Source organism: Mastigoproctus giganteus, chromosome 14 (assembly GCF_048544385.1).
Source record: "Mastigoproctus giganteus isolate SK-2022 chromosome 14, ASM4854438v1, whole genome shotgun sequence".
Lineage (NCBI taxonomy): Eukaryota > Metazoa > Arthropoda > Arachnida > Uropygi > Thelyphonidae > Mastigoproctus > Mastigoproctus giganteus.
The window spans coordinates 81,084,077-81,101,851 of record NC_143588.1 but is presented as its reverse complement, the minus strand read 5'-3'; the positions used below and the strand labels follow the sequence as shown (position 1 = coordinate 81,101,851).

Genomic DNA, 17,775 nt, shown 5'->3' with positions numbered 1-17,775 from the left:
GGAGTGACTGAATGGGTGAGATGGGAAGGTTTTTTTTTTTTTTGGCTGATGCTCTATAAGCTTGCTTTCTTACATCATATACCTCAACTAATGCTAAGTTACGAGCCTTTCATTTTGCTTCTTTGTTGTTTTTTGTTTCTGATTGCAACCATTTTTGTCGGGGCAGATGTGTCACGTGACCTAATTTTTCGCAAGGCTTTTCTGTGTGACAGCAGGAGGGAAGCTGCAGTCACATCATTAATTTCAACTGTTCGTTGGCCACATCCAGGGGTACTGTGTTCCAAATTTTACCAAAACAAGGCAGAAGACAGAGAGTGGTAATCAATGGACACTGCTCAACGTGGACTAATGTTATTAGTGGAGTTCCTCAGGGTTCAGTGTTGGGTCCGTTGTTGTTTTCAGTGTTTATGAATGATATTGATGATGGGATATCAAGTTTAATGTCCAAGTTTGCAGATGATACAAAGGTTGGCAGGGTTGTTAAGGACACTACTGACGCTATGCTGCTGCAACAGGATCTGGAAAGGTTGAACAGATGGGCTGAGAGGTGGCAAATGAAGTTTAACATTGACAAATGTAAAGTACTACATATGGGAAACAGTAACCCCAGAGCAACGTATCAACTCTGCGGTACTACACTGACAGTGGTGGAGAATGAAAAGGACCTGGGGGTAATTGTGCAGGCAGATATGAAGTTCTCTGAGCAGTGCAGACGAGCTGCAAGAGTAGCTCATGGTGTCTTGTCAATGATATACAGGAATTTTTCTAGCAGGGATAAGGAGGTGATTATTCCCTTGTATAAGGCAATGGTTAGGCCACATCTTGAGTACTGTATACAGGTCTGGAGGCCTCATTTCAGGAAGGATGTGGAGCTGCTGGAATGGGTACAGAGAAGGGCAACAAGATTAGTGAATGGAACAAAGGGTTGCTCTTACGAAGAAAGGCTTAAGTTTTGCAAATTACAGAGTCTGTGGACTAGGCACCGGCGAGGTAATCTGATAGAGGTGTATAAGGCTTTGAATGGTTTGAGCATGCTCAATGCCAATGGGATTCTTCATCTTGCTCAGAATAATCAGCTCAGAGGGCATAAATTCAAATTGAGGAAGGACGGATGTCGGATAGATGTGCGGAAATTTGCCTTTGGCCAGCGGGTGGTTGGTTGGTGGAACCGACTTCCATCACTTGATGGAAGTGATGGAAGTAGAGAGAGAGAGAGAGAGAGAGAGAGAGAGTGTCAGAAGTAGAAGAGAATCACCAAGAAAGAGAAGAATGATGATATCCAGCTCAGGACCCTGGGTGTGTCAAGCCCATACTAACCAGATGTCAGCCCCTGGGGTTAACTTGTAAAGGAACAGCTACACAGAAGCGACACTGTACATGTCCTAATTATTGGCTACATGGAGAACCTACTACATAAGTTTGCAATTAATCTGTTCTCCAGATATTAAACAGAATCTCTACGACGGTGGGCTAAACATTTTTCCTCTAAGTTCATAACTTCAGCACTATGGTAGCAGAGGAGGTCCATATGGCATAAATGCCAGCCCATAATTCGTTGTCTGTTTGTATTTCTCTTTCTAAAACCTGTATGCTTTTGACATTACAACTTGAGAATAACATGCCTTAATAATTGACTTCTTTTCAGCTTTCACTACATTTCACATTTTTAGGCTAATTAATTACACTTCTTGCATATTCATTCCATCATTATCTGATGTCCAGCTTCTCCTTACTGTCTGTTTTAACGTAACTTCCAATATCTCAGTTTTCTCTTTTTCCATTTTTTTTAAAACTAATTTCATATGCATTTTACGAATGGCACATTACAGCATCGGTGGCTAGTGCGCCATAAAAACTCTAAACAAAAAAAGCATTTTTCGAAAATTATAGCCTAAAGAAAGAATTTAAAAAATCCACCCAGGGTCGCGTTAATGCTACGGCCAAACCGGTCATGGCTGGGGGCCTCACCCAAAGAGGGACCTCATTTTCAGTGTAAGTATTTTCTAAAGTATTGATAAAAATTTCTAATAATAATAAACCAAGAAAATGTGTAATATAAAAGCATACTTAAACTTAACTTGTTAAGTGTTTAAATTTTATTGTTATACCTTTTTATTGTACAATAAATAAGTTAAAAGTTTCTATTAAAATTGTTTTTATTATTACTTTATTTTTCAAGTAAAAAAAAAAACTAAAACCCTTTTAACCTATTTTACATTTTTATCAAGGAATTATTATTCACAATATAAATATAAAAACCTATGTAATATGTATTTATATGTATGTGCAATATATATATATTAAAGGGGCCTCAAATTCAAATATGGTCGGGGAAGGGACCTCAAATTTAAATATGGTCGGGGAAGGGACCTCAAATTTAAATATGGCCGGGGATCTATTTCATCCTTAATCCGGCCCTGAGTCCAATGTTGATAAGTTTCTTCTGCCTGTCCAAATCTTCAGAATATCCACTATAAGTAGGCTGACATGAGTCGTTGAAAAATCAAAATCTGTGACGTGGTTTTATGAAAGAAACTAAAGAAGTTTATACTGAAGCATTACAAGAATGAAATTTTGCGAAGTTTATATTTTCGTTATGTAAATATAATGTGCACCACTCACTCACCCTTCATTTAATGACGGTTGGTGGCCAACCGTCCCGATATGGCCGGGATTGTCCACATTTAGAACTTCAAATCCCGCTTCCTGATAATACCATCATTTGTCCCGATAAGAAAGGAAAAAAACTGTTAATTTATTGATTTTACGTATTTTTAATCTTATTGGAATCTAACGGATGTGTTAAAAATTAATTCTAATAACAAGAGAAAAATGAGAATTGAGAAATCTTATCTTTTTTTCTCTTTGTTATTTTAAGTTACATCATCACTGAGTAATGAAGAAAAGAAAATGCGTGTTGATAAAAAAAAAAAATGGGTGCAACTTTTCTTAAAATTTCCGGAGACAAATAATTTGTCTCAAATTGTAAGGTCCATAGTTTACAAAATGCTTCATCAGAAAGAGTTTTCAGCTTAATGAAAACTGCTTGGCGGAAAGAGAGAAACCGTCTTTTATTAGAAAATATAGAAGCCGAACTTATGGTGAAAGAAAACTATAACATGTCCTGTTCAGAATTTAAAAACTTTTTAAAATCTTTGGAAGGAGAAGAAATTTTAAAACTAGCAAAATCTAAAGAAAAATATATACAATAAAAGTAGTCTTCTTTGCTATTTTTAAAATAACTGTTATAACTTATAAATATTATAGTTTATATAGGACAAATACATATCGACAACAATCATAACAAATAAATACTAGATTGATTGATAAAAAAAATGTATTTAATTGCAATTTTATATATTTTTTTAACTTTTTGAGGGAAAATATGCTATACTATACATTTGTTTCAAGTTGTCCCACTTACCAATTTTCAAAATATCGCCACCCTGATGTATAAAGACTATGAAATGGCATTAAAGATATTATTCTAATATGTATTAGGTTTGAGTCAAAGTTTATATTTGTAATATATCTGCTGATTTGAATGTACTCTGTACAATCTGAGCCATCGGGCACTTGTTGTGAAGGGATGGTTTGAGAAACACAGTTCTGACTTCCAGCATATCAATTGGCCTCCGCCGATATCAATCCCATAGAGCACTTGTGGGACACTATGGAAAGGCATATCAGGCATCTCGATACACCAATCAAATCCATACCTGCATTGCTGACCGCATTACACACAGCTTGGTTGGCCATACCTCCCGAATGCTTCCAACATCTTGTTGAATCGATGCCATGTCGGATAGCTAATACTTCGTAGGTCCTCCTTTTGCCCTCAGTACATCAGCTATCCAACGTGGCATTGATTCAACAAGATGTCGGAAGCGTTCGGGAGGTATGGCCAACCAAGATGTGTGTAATGCGGTCAGCAATGCAGGTATGGAGGTGACTGGTGTATCCAGATGCCTGATATGCCTTTCCATAGTGTCCCTCAAGTGCTCTATGGGATTGATATCGGCGGAGTTTGGAGGCCAATCGATATATTGGAAGTCAGAAGTGTGTTCCTCAAACCATTCCTGCACAACAAGTGCCCGATGGCTCGGCGCATTGTCATCTTGGAAGACACCATCGCCATTCAGGAAAAAGTGTAACATAGCGGGGGTGTACACAGTCAGCAAGAAGCAGTTGACGATAGCGGAGACCACTGATACGTTGTTCCACATGCACCAGGGGGTCCAAGTTCCTGCCAGTGAAACATGCCCCACACCATACAACCGCCTCCACCGGCCTGCACTTTCGATACCATGCATAATGGATGAAGAGCCTCATGTTGTTGATGCCAAATCCGTACACCACCATCCATGGCATGGAGTAAATAATGTGACTCATCCAACCAGCACATCTTCCAGTCTAACGTCCAACTTGCATGCCCATTGCACCAGGCGTCTTTTACGCCGATGAACCTTGGTTAGGAGAGAATGTCGTAGGGGTCATCTGTTGCTATAGCCCATACATGCAACGCATGGTTATGCCAGATATTGTTCCGGGTTAGCCCATGTTGTAATGGGTAGTTAACTCTTCAACAGTGCTGCACCCGTTTGCCTGTACAAGTCGTCGGATCCGGCGCTCACCTCTGACATCAACCTTTTGCTGACCTTTGCAGTTTTGCCGTCAGGTCATTCTTTGACCATTTTGACGCCAGTCCTGGTACACTTTAACAATGGCGGCGGCTCTGGAACATCCCACCAGTTCAGCTGTTTGGGAAAATCGAGACACAAGCCCATCGAGCTCCCACAATCGGTCCTTTATCAAAGTCCGATAAATCCACCCTTGGAGGTCGAAGCCGCAAAAGACAGTTACCGATTATTAAGGAACAGTTACACTACCATGATTAGACGCTGCAAAAAAGCCTCATGGCAGAATTTGGTCTCGATCACAGGAAATGATAACCCTTGGGGGATTGTCTATCGTATCGTTGTGAACAAACTCCCTAGAGATGAAGTCCTCAGTACAACTGTAAGGCCTGATGGTTCTTCCACCTTCACGTGGGAGGACTCTGTCCACAACATGCTAAATGCCCTCTATCCAACAGATGATGCACAGCTAACTGAAGAGCAACTACAGATTGTTACCACTAACGATTCTTACACAACAGAAAATACTGAAGAACCATTTACAAATGACGATCTAAAAGTTGCACTGGACAAAACTAAAGAAAACAAACTCCTGGCAATGACCTCGAGGTGGATGTTATCAAGAAATTTGCAACCTACTTCCCCAACACCATGCTTGCCACTTTCAACAGATGCCTAATGGAAGGCCACTTTCCTGCTATCTGGAAGGAGGCATGCCTTAAACTCATCTTGAAGAACCCAGATAAACCACCTGAAGAGCCAAAATCTTACAGGCCAATTGCTCTCTTGCCAGTCCTCGGCAAACTTCTGGAAAGGCTTCTACTCAGCAGGTTGTCAAAATGCTACTCTAAAGAAAACCTCATTTCTCCACTTCAGTATGGTTTCAAAGCTGGTTGCAGCACTGAAGATGCTCTTCTTAAATTAATATCTACTGCTTCAAGCATTCAAGCCAAGTATGCGCTAGCCATCACAGTTGACTTTGCTGGAGCATTTAATCGGTTGTGGTGGCCAAGTATTCTCAGAAGACTCCGACAAGCCAAAGCACCACTCAGCCTTTATAGCTGTGTCAAGGAGTACCTGAGACACTGCACTGTCCATGTTAGTACCGGGTACAAATCTGTCATTAGCTGTTTCCTGAGGCTGTCCCCAGGGCTCGGTCCTGGGGCCTTTCTTTTGGTCCATCGTCCTGGACGAGTTCCTTGGGATGGACTTGGGGATGACTCAATCCCTTACGTTTGCTGATGGTTTGGTTTTGGTGGTGCATGGTGACACAAGAGCCAATCTAGAGGAGTGCACAAATTGCGCACTAACTAAGCTCCAGGATTGGGCACCCATTCACCAAAACTACAGATCTCGGGAGAGAAAACAAAATCTATATTGCTCAAGGGAACGCTCCAACTACAAAGACCACCGGTTATCAAAATTGACAACACCTCCATAAGATTATATCCAGAAATCAAGTATTTAGGAATTGTCTTAGATATGAAGCTAAATTTCCATCCTCACTTGAAATATGTGTCACAGAAAATAAAAAAAATACTCGGCCATGATCATCCGTATAAGCCGTGCAGACTGGGGTCTTAAGTGCTGGGCTCTGGCCCTCATCTATAATGCCATATTTGTCCCAACAGCTTGCTATGGAGCCTCAGTATGGTGTACTAGGGCCTCCCTCGACTGAAATCGCCGTAAACTAGACTCCATACAGCATTCTATGCTCCTTGCCGTAACAAGGGCCTGCCGTACAGTAAGCACCCCTCTTCGGTTATTTGTATTCCTTCGGTCTTAAAACTAATATGTCCTGGAGATAAAATTCAACCGACACCGAATAACTCGGCCACGTTGTAAAACGTTCTTCCTGTCGCAGGTAAAAAAGCAGACAAAAGAAGAATTAATTAAATGCTCTGATACGGCATATTTTACTATCGAAAGGGCATCGTATGCGAAAATAAAAAGGAACAAAAATATATTAACACACTACGTAAGCAAAGAATAACTTTGCTTTTATATTCTTTGATACCATCCACAAATACTTTGAACAACTTGGGTGATAAAGTTTGAAATGTCTGTGTATTTGGTGTACCTTGACGATCTGAATAAAACTGTTTCTTTACTAACGTTGCGTCTAGTTTTTTTTTTTTTTTCCTTTTTCTTTTCTTAATTTTATTACTATAAATTCACAAACATAATGAGGCATGTCATTACTTATGAAACCGTCTAAAAATCTGCCCTAGAATCCTTTTTAATAAGGAAAACGATGGATGCTATAACTCATGCCTTGTTACTTCACTCTGCCACTTTTTTAAAGTTTGCAAACTGTTTCAATATTATTTTTGCTGTGGCATATTACTCAAGCAGTTATTTCGATTCGGCTTATATAGAACGAACTCGTTAAAATCTCGTTAAAGCCTATTAAAGTCTCATTATGTTCCGTAAGTTAAGATCAACGATATGCACTGATGCGCCTTTATATTTTACTTTCATTATTAACGCATGAAGGATATGAAATCATTTATAGGTGTGAGACAATTATTAACAAATATGGCATCTTTTCTTGACTGACATAAGAGTCACAACGGTATATATGCAACAAAGTGAATTATTAGACTGCAGATCATTCTAATAGAGTGGCTATTAAAATGTAATTTAAAAAATTAAAATAAAATCATAATGGGGTGAGAAAATAGTCATTAACCACGCCGTTTTCTCACATTTTCAAACAATTTCGAACCAACGCTTTGTCAATTTTTACTTGTAAGTTGTAGGGCATTTCTATGATTTCAAAACATTCATACCACGCTCAAAATCACTTAGGTCGTGCTGTTAGCCCAGTCTCTCTCTCTCTCTCTCTCTCTCATTCACACACACACACACACACACACCTGGTATCTGACTCATATTTAAAAATTAGATGACCGTAGAATTAAAAATACTGTTCAAGATCCATCTGAAAAGTGGAAAATTTATAAACAGGTAAAAAAAGATTGAATGCAATCGCCACGCCCTTGCTATAACACGTGGATTCGAACACAGGTCTTTTCCACCTGGTGGTAAACCACTATAATCTGCTATACAGAAATATCATTTACTCCTATAAACAAATAAGCATACCGACATGGCGCAAGTAATAATAACGCAATTTTGAGATCTCACGTTTCTTTGGTACACGTGGTTGAAACGAACCTGAACTTCGAGCATGGAGACCCCTGTTTATTGGTATTTCCATGAGCGAGCAGGAGTCCAAGCATATGGCGTTATTGGAACCACACTTCGGCTGAAAGAATAGTGGGCAGCAAGAACGTTTGCAATAGATCGGCAAATGCTTTGCTAGACATATAGTGTTTTGTTGCGACTTCGCACGGCAGACAAAAGTGCAGAATTATGCGATTATAGCAGCTTTAGTTGTCTTAAATTTAAATGCATTACTAATAATAACAATTAGAAGTAACGATTTTTAAAAATACCAAGTTACAAAAATCAATACAAAAGTTTCAATCGTCCCTTTCTTATACCATGAGCCGCCTCTACTAATGGTTCGTTGGTGTACGGCTTTGGGAACATCAACAACTTAGGCTATATTGCGCCGTACATACAGTGGCGGACAAAAAACTGTATCACCTTAAAAAAAGTAACATTTGCAGTTAAACGTATAAGATATTGCTTGATTACAGTCATTTGTCTGTCGCAAAGCAAAGGTATTTCGTCAGATAACGCTTCTATTGCATCAGATAGTAATTGCAAGGTATTAATTTCATCAGCCGTTTTATAAATACGGCGTTGGAAGGGTATGCACGTTCATTAGTATCCTGTTTTGCGGAGGTGCAAGCATGGCTCCATGTGTTCAGTTGATACCAAGTAAAAAAAAGTGTAGCTGTCGCTCCGTCCCAGGAAGGGCTTTCTACGCGTGCTATCGATGATAAAATTAGGTGCCACCAGTCAACAGTATCCTGGGTGCTGAAATTAAAGCGTGAAACCGGTGATGTGAAGAGAAGACCTGGATCAGGCCGTAAGAGAGTGACTACGCCTTCCCAAGATCGATATTTGAAACGGCTATATCTATCGCCATGCTAGTGCTGCTCCTGATCTAAAATTGGACTTTGGGACAGCCTCTGGTGTTGAAAAAAGTGCACGAACTATCCAAAGACGGCTTTCGGAATGTGGTCTGCATGCCTATCGGCCCAAGAAGAAGCAGCCTTTGTTGACCCAACAAATGAAGAAGAAGCCACTTGCTTGGGCTAAAACGCATGTTTCATGGACAAAAGAGAAATAGGATACCTTCATTTTTTCTGAAGAATCGAAATTCAACCTGCATGGCTCGGATGGGAAGCGATATATCAAAAGACGAAAATCAGAGGCATACCATCCTGACTGTAAAGTTCCCCGCCGATCAGATGGTCTGGGGATGTATAACAAGCAAAGGGGCGGGGCGAATTAAGTTTATTAACGAACGGTGAATGCAGAAATCTACACTGCTATCTTGGAGGAGTGCCTGAAACCGTTATTAGGGATCACCACACAGATGTCCAAAACTGCATTTTTCAACAGGACTCAGCACCTAGTCACACAGCAAAATTACTAAGTTTTATGCTATTTAGATTTAATGATGAGTTTGTCTTGTTGTCTGACAAGGCTTAAAACATACAATGTTTTCCCTCATTTTTCTCCCTTAAGGTGCAGTCATACTTCAGAAATGTTGGCATTACAGTATCGGACTGGCCCGGCAACACAGTACATTTGAACCCTATTGAAAATTGCTGGTACATAATGTCGTCTAAAATTGCTAAGAAGCCAACAAGTAGGATTCAACAGCAGGAGAGCATTGTAAGGGTGTGGTATCACGAAAATGGGCAACCGTATATCCAGAAGTTGATTAACTATGCCAGATCGTTGCAAGGCTGTAATTGCAGCTCGAGGAGGAACAACAAAATATTGAGGGATTATTTTGCTGATTTACAGTACATAATACTATTACGTTAACTTGTCATTTCAGTTTGTACACGTAAATGCAATAAAATGTATGTTTGGCTGTTATGATTGCCAGTTGGACAGACAACTTGAGTAGTCGAGACCCGCTAAAATTTTTTCACACGATTGCCATTTGCATGATTTCTCATATTTCCCTTAATTACGCATTTTACCGTTTGGGAAGATATTTGTGGCAACTAGGTATATCAGGTGGAGTCTTTTTATTGGATTTCATTCACAAAGATATATATCCCATCTAACAAATGCATTTCGAACATTTATGCAACCCACAATGCAGGCAAAATTTTTTATTTGCAAAATTCACAAGTAATGCAGTTTTTTTCTCCGCCACTGTATGCCTGTAAATTGCGTGTGTTCCGTGGTCAATTTGTTGTTTGATGGACGAAAAAACGAGTTTCAGGGAGAAAAACCCATGCTGCCCTCACATGAGACCGACTAACCCAGCCATGCTGTGAAAAAGGCCTTAAAATTTTCTCGATTCAATGACGGAAATCGAACTCCATTAATGATGCTATCCTCCCCACACTACTGGGGCTTTCCCACCCAGTGTGCGAAGGGCGGCCATTCTGTTAACTGTGCTACTCACAACGGCGCTACCAGTGCAAAAGACACCATTATTATATGATTGCAGCAATGCCTCAAAAGGTGTCAAAGGTTTTTGTCATTTATTGACTAGAGGTAATGCAAGAGAGGAGCCACCCATATCGTTGCTGAATTCTGTTCAACTTGATGTCATTAAATAATGAAGGTACAATCTTACTCGCCTGTGTCTGAGTTCGGGTATCGTTCTCGACTGGAGGGATTTCTAATAGTCCTTTCTTTCGTGGTTTGAGTTAGCCAATTTCAAGTTTCTTTTATTTCCATAAGAAATAAAAGGACACTTATCAATCTCACCAACTAAAATGTCAGGAGCCAGCCAAGTTTCTGTTTGGATTAAAAATTAACAAATCTAAGGCGCAAGAACAATAATAATGAATTCCCTGATTGTACGATCCCTGATTCAGTAAGATTGTACCTTCATTATTTAATGACATCAAGTTGAACAGAATTCAGCAACGATATGGGTGGCTCCTCTCTTGCATTACCTCTAGTCAATAAATGACAAACAAAAAATTTTATGTTGAATATATATATTTTTAATGTACAACAATTTTACATGATATTGTTCTACAAAACTCAAAAATATATACGTTTCTCAGCTGACTCCAAGGTAGAATCTTAAATTACATAACTTATTAGTTACAGTTTTCACAATCTCTTTAGGAATTTTATTATTATTCCTATGTTATATGCATATAAATTCCATCTAACTATCATTCTTATCGGTAAAATAAATGCCTCAATAAAAAAGGAATTGTGCGGCCACCAGCTAAATCTTGTTTTACACGACCATGACCTTCTATAGCCATCAGCAACAGCTCTAGTTTTACAATGCATTTCCTTGTTTCCCCTGTGTTGATAACAGCTGAAAGCCCATTTTTATGGTAATCTTAAACACGAAAAGTTGCTGAAAGGGTCGTGAATACATGGAAGATCAAGAAGCCAGAAGAGTCTTTGGAATTAACTTAGAGGCTACTTGATTGAGGTGTTTAAGGCTCTGAGAGGCATCAGTAAAATGAATGAGGACGAAATTTTCACGGTTATAAATGAGTCTAGAACTAGGGGCCATAAATTCAAGTTACGGGGAGAGAGGTTTAGACTGGATTGGAGGAAGTTTTATTTTAGTCAGCAGTTATAAATTACTGGAATAAGTTACCTACATGGGTGGTTGAGGCTGACAGTTTGGGGAAATTCAAAGGTCAGCTGGATAATTACCTACGGGAGGAGGGAAATGCATTGGTTGTCTATTTCATTTTCTCTTATTATTATTTATTTATTAATTATTTATTTTATTTATTTATTTGGCTGGTGCAACATAAGCCGTAGGCTTCCTTGCACCATATGGCCATTACTAATACTAATTGGACTTCCGCAAGTTATAATTTTCAGGAAATACGTACAACACAAAACTGTTCCAAACGGAATGGAAGAGGGAAAGAATTTTGTCTGACGTTGAAGCATGAATAGCTAGCGGTGTACAAACCAGAAGCCACTTTGGAAGAATGTGGTGGCATTACAGAAACAGTTCGAAAGAATGTGAAAAGCGTCACATTCTTCTGAACTTCAAGAAAAAATTCTTTGCTTAGAGAGAGAAGAGCAGTATACAAACACCCTATAGAAAAACACATATGTACGTGAGCTAGAGAAAACTGCAGTCACTTCTTATGATGCTGTCAAATGATGTGGCTTGATGGCATATTTTTGACTTTGTGGTTAAACTGTGAGTGTCCATACTTATCTAGTCCTCGTGGGTAGCACAGTTGGTAGGATGCGGTCCTCCCCCCACCGGGTCGAAAAGACCTGAGTTCGAGTCCTGTCGATGACGGGAGGGATTTTCATGGTCCTTTTTCACAACGTGGCAGAGTTAGGATAGCATGGTTTTTCTTCCGGAAACTAGAGTTTTTTTGTCCAGCAAAACAGAAAAACGACATCAAAACACACGTAATTCACAGATAGTATACACGGAGCAATATGGCCTTAGTCGCTGATGCTCCTAAAACCCTACTACTACACATGGACGACAGAAGGATATTTTGTAAAGCGGTGCATGTGGGAATAAATTTTCTGTTCACCAAATTTTCAAATACATGCAATACCCTATGTTTCAATAAATTAATGAAAATATTAAAAATTGTGTATTACTTCGAAATCCAAATTAGTGCACTTGCACCATGCTGTCGACGCCACATGACACTACTTATCTAGCAACAAATGAGAAGGTAAAATTAAAACGTATTTTGGAAAATTATCGGAAGTCTGGTTCCAGTGATGCTCACAAAACTAGGTATTTTTTATTTTATTATTTTTTTAAATTACCGACGAAATCTTTTGTTTTCATAAAAGGAACACGAAACAGTGTAGCTTTACAGCCTTATTCTGCAGATGCCAGGATATGAATTCCGAAAAAACAAGCCTGTCGGTTACTAAAATATTTTCCACTGTTTTTATTTATTATTTATTTTTTTATCTTCTTATCTTTGTTTTGAAAATAATTTCTGTGTTCAGAATGGCATGATTTATTTTTTAAGTGATCTGAAAATAACAGAAAGCAATCAAATGGCAGGCGCCGCTCTGACTGCATAAATGAAAAGTTTAATTCCTTCTGTGACGTAATACTGTATTACTTATATAAATACCAAACAAAAAGTTACTTTGAAATTTGCCTATTTTTTATTATGAAAATATTCACTGCACAAAACAGATGATTCTTATTGCATGTAGTCGCATTTTTATCGGTTTTGTAAATACGTGCATCGTATTTACAAAAACGATAAAAGTAGGTCTGGTATTTTTAGTCCGTTTATGAAGCAGAAATATGCGCATGCGTAGAAGCGATGTAACAGAATGGCTTCAGAAATCAAAAATTACTTAACCAATAAATAAACAGTTAATTAACCAATAATTTGAAATTATAATTACTTAACTGGTCATTTTTCAGCTGTCAAGCAGTCATAATAGGTGCGTAGCGAATACAGTATTTACGAAAAAAAAAATCTTTTGCAAATAAAGAAAAAAATTTCATAACACAAAACCGCCATGATAAAAAAATGAAAAATAAATTTTACAACTGATTTTTTATTTTAAAAATAATTCGATATAAAAGAAGTATCTATTTCCATCAGTTTCCAAAGTATTCAGAGGAAACTGTATAGATATATTTTATACAATTATCAAATACCGTGTAGTTTATTTAATTCCATGTCAAGTATGACAGGAAATAATTAGCTTCGATCTGGTTTAACCAAACCACCCCCCCCCCCACCCAAAAAAAAAAAAAAAAAGTTTACCTGCCTGTGGCTAATTTTGCCACTGTTATTTATGTACTATATCTGGAGGCTAGTATAATTCTCAATAATTTTATTTTTCATGTTAGGTAACATTGAGAGCTAGTTGTACAAGATAAGACTGCTGATTAGTGCATCTCTTTTCCTTTCTGTCCTTGCTGTCTCTCTCTCTTTCCCTCTTAAAATAAAATCTGTCACGACATCACTAACCTATATACATAAATATTATATGTGTACCGTTATCTAACAAGTTTACGTACTACTGGTCTAGACCAGTGGCGCGCAACCTTGTTTACCTGACAACCCACGAAAAAAAAAATATTTATGACGGCCCGCCCGTTGCTTGAAGACTTCCATTCTCTCTCTCTCTCTCTCTCTGGTATAAGAAATTGATTTAAAATATTTACTATTCTTTACGTAAATGTATTTAAAAAAAAAAAAATATATATATATATATATATATATATATATATATATATATATATATTTACATATTTAAACTACTAAACATTTTTTAAAAATTAACAAATCGAAATACAGTATAGTAACTGAAATTAATCACTAGATATTGAAATTACGTTTCTTAAGTATTTAATTTTATTTATTTATTTAGCAATTTTTAATATATATATATATATATATATATCAGAACCATGTAAGTTGTATTATGTACGTTATGTCGTCAAGAAGTTAATATTTACTTTTCTATTTATTTCTATTTGAAATTACTTACAGTTATACCAAGCTAAACATATATTACAAAATTTACGATCAGTTGATATTAAAATAATTTAACATTTCAAAAGAATAAAAAATTAATATTATTTTTAAAATATTAATTTCTTTTTAAAAAGTTATTTAAAAATATTAATTTTCAACTTAAAAATAAACTCTGGTTCGATACACTGTTTATATCAGCCTTACTCTGGTCCATATTAAAGAAAAAACGCTACTGAAATATTAAAAGTTCTCTGAGCGATATTAACAAAAAAATTTGAACTTACTTTTAACTTTGGGATGAGATCATAAGAAAGCGACCCGAGTTTCCCATTAACTTTGGCGATGCGGATTAATATTTCGGCTGCTTCCTCGTAACGTTCCTGCGATACGAGCCAACGTGGAGATTCCGGTAGATACCTGTAAATAATCTTATTTTTTAAAAAAAACATTGAACTGCTGCTTCTTTTACATAATAAAATGGCAGCTGACACAACTGAGCAACTGCTAATCTAGATGCTTACCTCCAGTAGATAGCAAATGATAGGATGGGGATGGAAGAAGTCACTACGCCAAGAATAACCCAATGACGGGATAAATACGCTATTAAGGGGAGAGCGCACAACCCTAAAGTCCAAACGATGTTACTAATTCCATTTATTCTGGTTCGCATTTTTGGTCCAACCATTTCTAAACCTGTGAAAAGAAACGAACATGAATTCTGAAATGCATGAACTGATTGTAATATGTATTCGAGTCATTCAACAATACAATGGATAAAATACTCTTAAAACAAAAACTCGCCCTCCATGAAAACTTCCCATAAATAATTTTCTCAAGAACTTTCACAATAAAAATAACGTAAATTTACACGAGTTACCTAGTTCTTCATCCTGCAAGTCTCGCTCAACAAAGACTACTTCTGCTACAATATTAAAGAAAAACAAACATTTCTGCTGTTTCGACAGTAATCGAACCCGCCTCTTCAACAAGTATTTGAAGAACAGTTATTGGTGACTTTATTAGTACAGTATTAAAAAATGAATAGCAAATGCTTAGAAAACGGTACTCACCTTGTATAAATCTGCAATAAAAATTTTTTGGTAGATGGTGGTTAAATTTAGGTTGGAAGAAGCATTAAAAAGAACTAAGGCGGGGAATGGGGTGAAAATATTTTAAACAGATTTTAAAATGAGCTCAAGGAAGTAGAAATGCAGATCTCCAAACCTTGGTTGTCATAAAGAGGTTAAAAGACGTAAATGAAAAAAAGAGAGAAGACCGGTGGTGCCAATAGTCGTTACGAGGGACTTTCGTGAGTAAACCGTCATCAGTTGGCAAATGGAACGTCCGTTATTCTGGACAAGAACATTCCATTTGCCAACTGATGACGGTTTACTCACGAAAGTCCCTCGTAATGACTATTGGCACCACCGGTCTTCTCTCTTTTTTTCATTTACGTCTTTTAACCTCTTTATGACAACCAAGGATTGGAGATCTGCATTTCTACTTCCTTGCGCTCATTTTAAAATCTGTTTAAAATATTTTCACTCCATTCCCCGCCTTAGTTCTTTTTAATGCTTCTTCCAACCTAAATTTAACCACCATCTACCAAAAAAAATTTTATTGCAGATTTATACAAGGTGAGTACCGTTTTCTAAGCATTTGCTATTCATTTTTTAGTCAGATTTATCACGGTATTATAAGGTTGCTATAATTTCACTATAGTACAGTATTAGTATAGCCCATGAATTATCCCAAGCAATCCAAGAAGTGGCAGGTATTACCATCTACAGGGGCTGTATATATAACATTTTCTTTTAGATGAGTTAGAATATTTAGCAATAACATAAAGCAAATTTAACTTGCAACTATTAAGAAGAAAAGGCCTACTTTTGTGTAGTATTATCAGTGGCAGACCTCTAATGTAATTTTTTTTTTATGTTGTTGTTATAGTTTCGGGTTTTTTTATTATTATTTTTTCCCCGTTTTTATTCTCTTTTAAGACAAATCTGTTCTTGAAATATTATAGGTAAGTCGTATTGTAGTTTTTGCTGCTACATAGTAGTTTATTAGCGTTTGCTGATGTTCAGATTTCTGATTGCGTGAAATTTAGCTTACAAGAATTGAAATAGCAACGTTTATATTCTCCATCGGTTCTTTTTAATCTTTAAAAATACTTCATATTTTAAGTGAAGCAACTTTAAGGCCTTCACGTACTACTAGCTACTGTTATTTTTTCTTATTATATTTCTTTTAATATTAAAAATTTGGAATAAAGTGCTAACAACACCAATCTGAAAACCAAATATTCTCAGATAGCAGGAGAAATGGAGAATTACTTTTAAATTTTCTGAACTGGTAAAATCCCAAATTCGAATAATCCTAAGGTTCGAATAATCATCATCCTGTTTTAGAGGGTGAACAAAAATTCTGGACAACTTAAAAACACCAATAAAACAAATATAAGCAACAAAGCCAGTATAAGAAACAAACACCAAATGGTTATTATGACCTTACTTACACACACACACACCATAAAAGTAATAGGAAATCGTTAAAGAAACTCTCCAACATTGGCTATTATTATATTATCGGTAACAGCTTTAATTACCAAATCAATCTTTATTTTGTATCTAATAAGTTTACTTACCAATAATATACGGAAGCTGGAAGGCTAAAGGCATCAAACTACCACATACCATCCGGATAAGGATGAACAGTACAAAATTGGAGATGAACACTGAAGATACTCCACTAATGACTGTAACGGCTACCAGAATAAAAAATGTAAACCGGCGACCTACTCTGAAACAGAATAAATAAGTAAATAATTATGTTCATTATTTCAGATAGGAAGTAAGTTATTTATAGCGTAAAAAATGTGATATCTTTTCTAGGTATATATACATCTTAAATATTTAAAAGGCAATTTGAGGTTTCGAGAAAATGAAACCTTAATTTTCGAAAAAAATTTAAAAAGTTCTCAGAAAGAAGAAAAGACAAAGGACTAGTCAGAAGTTATGGATAGATCGTGTTATTATTTACGCACCATCGATTTTCCAATTCGATTTTGAATGATGCAACACTTGAGTGTCCTATAACCAAACACAACCGAAAAGGTAACTAACGATATAATGACAGGTTGGCTGCCTCATTCGCATAAACGAACATAAATATTGCGTTTCTCCTAGCTGCGTTGAGTTATTAAAAGTGTGTAAAGGACACTAAACCCATGTTTGTAAATTACATGTATTCTATGGTCGGCTTGTCCATTTTTCGGATGGAAAACAGAATTTCTGTAAGGTAAAACCAAGCAACCCTTGCTCGAGACCAATTAATTTGACCATGGTATGGTAAAAGATTATCATACCACGAAAAGTCATATCATTCAACTCTGTAAAATTGAGCATAAATGAGGTGTGACTGATGTCAGTGGAAAAAAATCTGGATCCAGAAGTTCTTGAAAAACTAGCGGTTCGCTGTCAAATTCTTCCACGAAGCTACATTAAAAAAAAAAAAAAAAGTCATCAACAACCTGCTTTACCGTACTGGAC

At 36.9% G+C, this 17,775-nt stretch overlaps 1 protein-coding gene across 4 annotated transcripts in view; it reads right to left on the bottom strand.

The window, feature by feature from the left end:
• Positions 1-17,775, bottom strand: part of LOC150075290 (carcinine transporter-like) — a 150,303-nt gene that overhangs the window by 42,785 nt on the left and 89,743 nt on the right. For all 4 annotated transcript variants that reach the window (XM_090389242.1, XM_090389243.1, XM_090389241.1 and 1 more), the window contains exons 4-6: positions 16,872-17,026; positions 14,746-14,917; positions 14,509-14,641 (exon numbers count right to left, since the gene is read on the bottom strand). In XM_090389242.1, the coding sequence (XP_090245368.1) occupies positions 14,509-14,641; positions 14,746-14,917; positions 16,872-17,026 (460 nt within the window). The remainder of the gene's footprint in view (positions 1-14,508; positions 14,642-14,745; positions 14,918-16,871; positions 17,027-17,775) is intronic.